Source organism: Daldinia caldariorum (genome assembly GCF_022478825.1).
Source record: "Daldinia caldariorum strain CBS 122874 unplaced genomic scaffold F4812scaffold_15, whole genome shotgun sequence".
Classification (NCBI taxonomy): Eukaryota; Fungi; Ascomycota; class Sordariomycetes; order Xylariales; family Hypoxylaceae; genus Daldinia; species Daldinia caldariorum.
The window spans coordinates 169,556-176,470 of record NW_025953051.1 but is presented as its reverse complement, the minus strand read 5'-3'; the positions used below and the strand labels follow the sequence as shown (position 1 = coordinate 176,470).

General features: G+C 48.8%; 3 protein-coding genes across 3 annotated transcripts; 2 read left to right on the top strand and 1 right to left on the bottom strand.

Annotated features, from left to right (window-relative positions):
- Positions 1-981: 981 nt before the first annotated feature.
- On the top strand, positions 982-3,098 carry F4812DRAFT_438266 (TLD-domain-containing protein). The gene is made up of 2 exons (XM_047934976.1): positions 982-1,157; positions 1,268-3,098. Exons 1-2 carry the CDS (start codon positions 1,095-1,097, stop codon positions 3,002-3,004), a joined length of 1,800 nt encoding a protein of 599 aa, XP_047787632.1. The 5' UTR covers positions 982-1,094; the 3' UTR covers positions 3,005-3,098.
- Positions 3,099-4,446, bottom strand: F4812DRAFT_438264 (hypoxia induced protein conserved region-domain-containing protein). Its single transcript, XM_047934975.1, has 3 exons — positions 4,198-4,446; positions 4,004-4,071; positions 3,099-3,920 (listed from the first exon to the last, which is right to left on the bottom strand). The coding sequence occupies exons 1-3, from the start codon at positions 4,236-4,238 to the stop codon at positions 3,388-3,390; spliced, it is 642 nt and encodes a 213-aa protein (XP_047787631.1). The 5' UTR covers positions 4,239-4,446; the 3' UTR covers positions 3,099-3,387.
- On the top strand, positions 4,447-6,912 carry F4812DRAFT_438261 (threonine dehydratase I). Its single transcript, XM_047934974.1, has 2 exons — positions 4,447-4,987; positions 5,065-6,912. The coding sequence occupies exons 1-2, from the start codon at positions 4,790-4,792 to the stop codon at positions 6,592-6,594; spliced, it is 1,728 nt and encodes a 575-aa protein (XP_047787630.1). The 5' UTR covers positions 4,447-4,789; the 3' UTR covers positions 6,595-6,912.
- Positions 6,913-6,915: the final 3 nt, after the last annotated feature.

Sequence of the window (6,915 nt, the reverse complement as noted above, 5' to 3'; positions counted from 1 at the left end):
CTCCCCCCCCCCCCCCCCCCCCCCCCCCCCCCCCCCCCCCCCCCCCCCCCCCCCCCCCCCCCCCCCCCCCCCCCCCCCCCCCCCCAGAAAAGAAAGAGGAACAGTGTGGGAGGGCTTACGGCATATATTCATACAACTTTCGTGGCTGGGCCCCTCCTTGGGGAAAAGCTCCATACAAGCGTTATGGCATGTCTTTTCTATTAGTTGTTGAAGTTGGTTTATAACCTCGGACGGGTTCAACCTAGAGATTGGCCCGAGAGCAAAATCCGCATTGGAATTATTCCCGTCAGGGAAAGGAGTAGGCAACGCCAACGTCCTACTGGCAGCGATAAGCCCAAATATTATGCTGTAAGGAACACGCATTGTTATTAATATTTATATCCTGAAGTGAATTGTTGTTAATTATATTAGATAGAATCAAACGAGATAAGCTACACGATCGTGTTCGAATTTTGATGGTACCTATATACGTGACCACAGCGACAAAGACAAAAATTATCATGCAAAGGTACCTAATAATAGAAGGCAAAATAGGATCGATCTGAGAGTAGCCACGTCTTCTCTTCTACTGATACTCTTTATAAGGTAGCGGAGTACAATCCACTTTATCAAGTCCGAGTTACAAAGGGTAGGCGTTTAGGACTACCTAGGCACAGTAGCGCAGGACTCAAGATATCAACTGAACAAAGTTAAAACTTTGAGGTTATTGTTGGTATTTTTAGAATTTCCAGTCTTTAAAAGTGTTTGGGCGGGTTGTATGGTTTAGTATATAGTATAGCGTACCTACCTAAGGTAGGTATTTTACCATACGTCATACGATCCTAGCGTGGTATGCGCCTTATCACCCCGCCATTTATAGGTGCCGTACCTAGATATAGGTAGGTCTTAGCAATACCCGCTGAGTGGGGCTTACGAACGCCCGATTTTTAGTGCTGAATCCAGCTTTAGGTATTATACATTATACTTTAGCATTTTACGTATGTATTGTACCTCTCCCCCCCCAGCTTGTCCTTCACCTTCGTCCTTCATCCTCGTCCTCAAAAAACACATGCATTCTTCCCTTGGGATGGCTTCACTTTCTCTAAGGCGAAATCATGGGACAGACCCAGTCAGGTGAGGCCAAGCCTCCCTCTAAAGAGCAAATTACAAGACAGCTGGTAAATGAATTCCTCACTACATCTCGCACACCGCATTTCGGAAGCTTCCCGTTTAAAAGCTGTTCATCTTATCAACTTATCAATGATCTAACATCTAATCAACAAAACAGGCCGACAAGTTCGCTCGTAAATGTTTTGAACCACTAGAGCTCTATTTATTCAAGGATAACTTCAGATCGCTTGCAGATAACGAGCAAAATGTGCGTTACCTTAAACAGGATACCATTGCCCGCTTCCTGGAGCTACCAGACATCCTCGCCGTCTCGCCTGTCTTGTTCCATATGCTGGGATACATCGGCGCATTTCCCTTCCTTCGAGATGCGCCAGTCATACTTGGCTTGGAGCAGATGATTATGGTCGTCGTTATAATGACAGAACGCTACAAAAAAGTCCTAACTAAAGGTGCTAGCAGCAGACGAAAGTTGCTATTCAAGAGTTTGGCCGTGTATGATCGTAAGCTATCCGAGATGGAGACGCAGCCATCTTCCAATGGGACCGCCCTCAGCTTTGCCATTGACGAAGCTGGTGATGATCTGGATGATGACACGGCCGAGGACGACGAGCTTGTTCTAGCTGCGTTAGACTCTCTTGATATTAATGACGCTTTCAAGACGGTCGATTCTCATGCCGCCACCACTCACGGGGCAATGATTCCAGCAGACAATTTTAGAAAATTGATCATGTTACTACTCCTAGTATCTCCCTTAGACGCTCAGGAAAACATCTCCAGTTACGCCGAGAGGGTTACAGGATCGGATCTCCAAGACTTAAGAGCAACGGCTGAGAATATCTTATCGGCTTTTATCGACGTTGAAAAATCCCCTGGTATCACCTACGCCCAATTTGACAGAATTCTGCCGTCAAATTTTCCCTTTCTTTTTAAAGGCTTCAATCCTTTATTCGAACACTTCCTATTTTCAAAGAACCTCGACCTCTCAAAACGTAAGGATGGTGTGCCCAAAGCCTTCTCCCCTGTGATACCACAACCTCCCCTACTACAGGACAAGGGTAAGATTTTAAATTTCAGTATCTTGTCCCAGCTTTCTTTTTTCATTGATGGGAACGAGTTATTTCGGCGGCTGCGCTTGCTCTACTCCGGTTCAAAAGCAGGATACTCGATGGGAAGCTTTGAATCCAAGGTATTTAACTGGCATGCACCTACCATCCTCCTGATATCCGGAACTAGGCTTTCGGGCCCATGCAGTAGAAATAGATCTGAAGAGGCCTTTCACGAGACCTTACCTCCCAAGAGATTCCCGAATGGAGGTCCCTCAGGCCGCGATCGCTTGATTTTCGGAGCGCTCGTCAGGCAACCGTGGCGATATACACACAGGGAGTGTTTCGGAGGCGAAGGCACGGTCCTATTCCAACTTTCTCCAACTCATGACGTCTTCCCAATGTCTAGCTTGAACCACGACTATGTGGCATTGCTCAAGACACCGGCGGCCCATCCAGGGATCAGTTTCGGCTGTCCACACCCAAAGACAAGCCAGTCTTCACGCCACGGCTCGTTGCGAAACTTGGGACCTGTTTCTCTCGTCATTGATTCGAGCTTCGAATTTGGTGTCTTCACACACGACTACTCGTCCCGCGGCGGTGCATTTGCTACTAGCTCATCCCGAAAGTATAACTTCCAGGAACGTTTCGAAATCGATGACATAGAAGTCTGGGGCTGTGGTGGTGACGAAGAGGCGAAGATACAAAGAGAGCGCTGGAAATGGGAAGCACGTGAGGCTGAAGCCAGGAGAAAGGTCAACTTAGGCACGGGGGACATCGCTACTGACCGTGCTCTATTAGAAATGGCCGGGCTAATCGGCTCAAATAGAAGCGGAGGGTCGATGGCTTGATTTACGGATAGGTTATATTTGGCGTTAGGGGGGCCTAGGTGTTGGAATTACCACAGCATTTATTAATATAATCTCGATTCTATTTTCTGTTTAATGGCGACGAACAAGTTCGGATATCATGCTTTATGTGTAACCGCTTTTCAATGTTGCCATTTATATACGGCTAGACACGATGCCGTCTGGTATATACAATGGTGCAATATATAGGCTTCTTCCGAATGGCCTATCAATGAGACTTTTTTCCAACCCTCTCCCCCTTTACATGTACTCTTCCCTGCCCTTTAAGTATTTAAGTTTTGATGCGCATTATTCGTTTTCGGATTTAAACCCGGCAGTGGTCGCTTGCAAATGTTACGATGCATGTCACTTCCGGCGGTTTCCACTTAAGCTTTCTTTTCCGAGCCGCTCTCCTGGACCTTATTCTCTTCTGACGCCTTCGGGCTGTCGCTCTTCTTTGTTCCAAACCAACCGCCAGCATTTGACAGAGCACCTAGGATATTAGATCCCTCCCCTTTTTTCTCTTGAGCGGAACCCTGGGCATCCGGCTCCTTCGGTTCCGCCGTCTCGGCTTTCGCGGCTTTCGCGGCCTTCTCCTGCTCTTCGGCGCGCCGTTGCTGGACGCGTTCCTGGCGGCGCTTCATGGCAGCTTTCAGTTGCTTGTCCTCCTCATCACGGACCTCGAGCTCGTGAAGCCACTTCTGGTGGCGCTCCTCGGCGCGCTGCTGGGCCTCGAGTTTGATCAACTCCTTGCGCTTCTCGCGGTCGGCGCCGTAATACGCGCCGCCGGCGACCATGGCCATCACGGTAAAAGCTTGCGCGCCGACACGGGCCCGGAACATCCGCTGTACTTGCGCGTGGTCGCCGCGGCGCATGGCGCGCCAAGCGTTGACGACAGCGAGAACAGTTAGGAGGGTTCCTGTTAGAGGGGGGAAGGAGGGCGAGGGGAAGGGATTAGTTTATGACATAATTGCTGGAGTTACGTTACGGATAACTACGTACCCAGTGGTATTAGAGGTTCCTCTCTCAGTTTGCGGCTAATCTTTTGGAATCCGGTCTCTCTGTACTGCCTAATTTATGCTCTGATAAGCTCAATGCCCACCAAATGCTGGGGATATGTATACGTATGCAATTGCGCATAGTCGTGGCGGGGAAGAGGAGAGGAGGGGAGAAGAAAAGAGAGGGGAGAGAGGTACCTGTCATCGTCAAAAGACGAGGGCATAGGTCTATCCGCCATGTTGAAATCGGTGCTTGTAACAATTGGCCCTTTAGATCTTTGAGCTCTTACGAGCTAGTTACAAAAGGCCCGTACCAGTGTGTGGCTTAAATAGAACACCGGCGTGAGTTGATTTAGATTGCGCAGGTTTGAGGTTTGAAGTTTAAGGTGTTGTGCATCGAACGCGAACGGTTTAAGCATTAAAGATGGTGTATGGTAAAGACATACATGGTACCTATTGTCCCGCCATAAAATGTCCCGCCGGATAAGGCGATAAGACGATAAGATAGACTAGAGGTAGGTACATAGTAACCAGTCAGCCAGTGCCTGAGCCAAGCTGACCCAGGTACAGCAAGCAGCAAGGTAAAGGTGGGCTGGACCCCACTAAAACTCCTGCACGGTTAGTACCTAATTCTACTATGTATGTAAGCTCCAATCGATACAAGGGAGATAGAACAGAATGCCCCACTATCGAAATCTAAAAATCGCTTCGGTATTTTATTATAATTATCATGTCATTCTCTCTTCTCCCGTCGAAAGCGATACAAGTTGTCGACATCTAGTATTTCAGTATGCCCGGAACCACAGTTGACCCAGTTGATATCGAAGTGGCCGAGAGGGCCAGAAACGAAACAAACAACCTTAGACCACGCACTCCCTCGCCTTCAGGCCTGTCTCTTACGGAGTATAGTGCAAACCCTTCGCCGCCATCGGAGCGCAGACAGAAGGTCGTCCCCCAGGAATTTCTCTTGCCCAATGGGCATCCTGACGTTCGTCTTCGCTACCTTTTTATTGTCGACTCATCTGGGGCTTACGGATGACTGATAATTACCTTTCATTTCTTTAGTATCTCCGCTTAATCCTTACCTCGAGGGTATACGAAGCATGTAAAGAGACCTCTCTCACCCATGCCACAAACCTATCCAACAGACTCGAATGCAATGTCTTACTCAAGAGGGAGGACGAACAGCCTGTCTTCAGCTTCAAGCTGCGGGGCGCTTACAACAAGATGGCCCATCTCGATCGAAGCCAGAGCTGGAAAGGTGTGGTCGCTTGCAGTGCCGGGAACCATGCCCAGGGAGTAGCCTACTCTGCTAGACTGCTCAAGATACCAGCAACTATTGTTATGCCCTCGGGCACTCCAAGCATCAAGCACAGAAACGTTTCAAGATTGGGTGGTGCCGTGGTGCTTCACGGTGCTGACTTCGATGCCGCTAAAGAAGAATGCGCAAGGCTAGAAAAGCAGCATGGTCTGATTAACATCCCACCCTTCGACGATCCTTATGTTATCGCCGGGCAGGGAACCATAGGGATGGAGCTACTACGCCAGACCAACATCCAAAAACTCCAAGCAATATTCTGTTGCGTAGGTGGAGGCGGCCTTATTGCGGGCATTGGCGTCTATGTTAAGCGTATTGCACCACACGTCAAGATAATTGGAGTTGAGGCCGAGGATGCGAATGCCATGGTCCAATCCTTGCGGGAAGGCAAGCGAGTGGTCCTGAAGGAAGTAGGCTTGTTTGCCGATGGTGCGGCGGTTCGGACAGTGGGCGAAGAGACCTTCAGGATATGTCAAGAGGTCATCGATGAGATTGTCCAAGTAAATACTGACGAAACTTGCGCTGCTATCAAGGACGTGTTCGAAGAATCCCGGTCTATTGTCGAGCCGGCAGGTGCGCTAGCTCTCGCTGGACTGAAAAAGTGGGTGTTAGCCAATCCGTCCAGCAACCCGAACCGATCCGTCATAGCCATCACGAGCGGTGCGAACATGAACTTTGACAGGTTGCGCTTCGTAGCCGAGCGCGCTACTCTTGGCGAGGGTAAAGAGGCCCTGCTTCATGTTAGCATCCCAGAGAGGCCAGGCGCCTTTGCTGAACTGATCGACCACGTCATGCCACACGCTGTAACGGAGTTTTCCTACCGCTACGCGACTAACGAGATAGCCAATATTCTCATTGGTATATCATTGACAGGCGCTGCAGCGGGACGAGATCAGGAGCTCCAAGACCTCATTGACCGTATAAACCGTGCGGGCATGACAGCCACAGACCTATCAGGCGACGAGCTTGCTAAATCTCATATCCGTTACCTTGTGGGGGGCAGATCGGACGTTGCAGATGAGAGGTTGTACATGTTTAATTTCCCCGAGCGCCCCGGCGCTCTCGAGAAGTTCTTGAGAACTTTACAATTGAGGTACAACATCAGCCTGTTCCAGTACAGAAATGGCGGTAGCGATATAGGTAAAATTCTGACGGGGATCCAATGCCCCGAAACAGAAGTGGCAGATTTGGAGAAGTCGTTTAGAAAGATCGGGTATCCATGGGAGGATTGCACGCAAAGCTCTGTTTTCAAGACGTTCTTGAGAACCGAGCAGTGATTTAATTGAGCTCAAGCCACTGGCAAACTGAGAAGATACGGGATCGGTAATAAGAGGGATATGATTACGATTCGTTTAGATGAAGGAAGTTAAGAGACCGTTCGCAAGTCGCAAGTCGCAAGTTATGATACCTAAAGAAGAATAGATTTGAATTTGCCCACAACAGAAAGGAAGGTGTTTTGATTTCGATGCAATACAGACCGAGGATTCCAATAAGTATACATAAATAGGTTTACATGAATAGGTTTACATATATTGGTTACGTACATAAATGGTATTCCCTTAAAGCCAGCCAATAAAATGCGACATTGAGAAGTACCT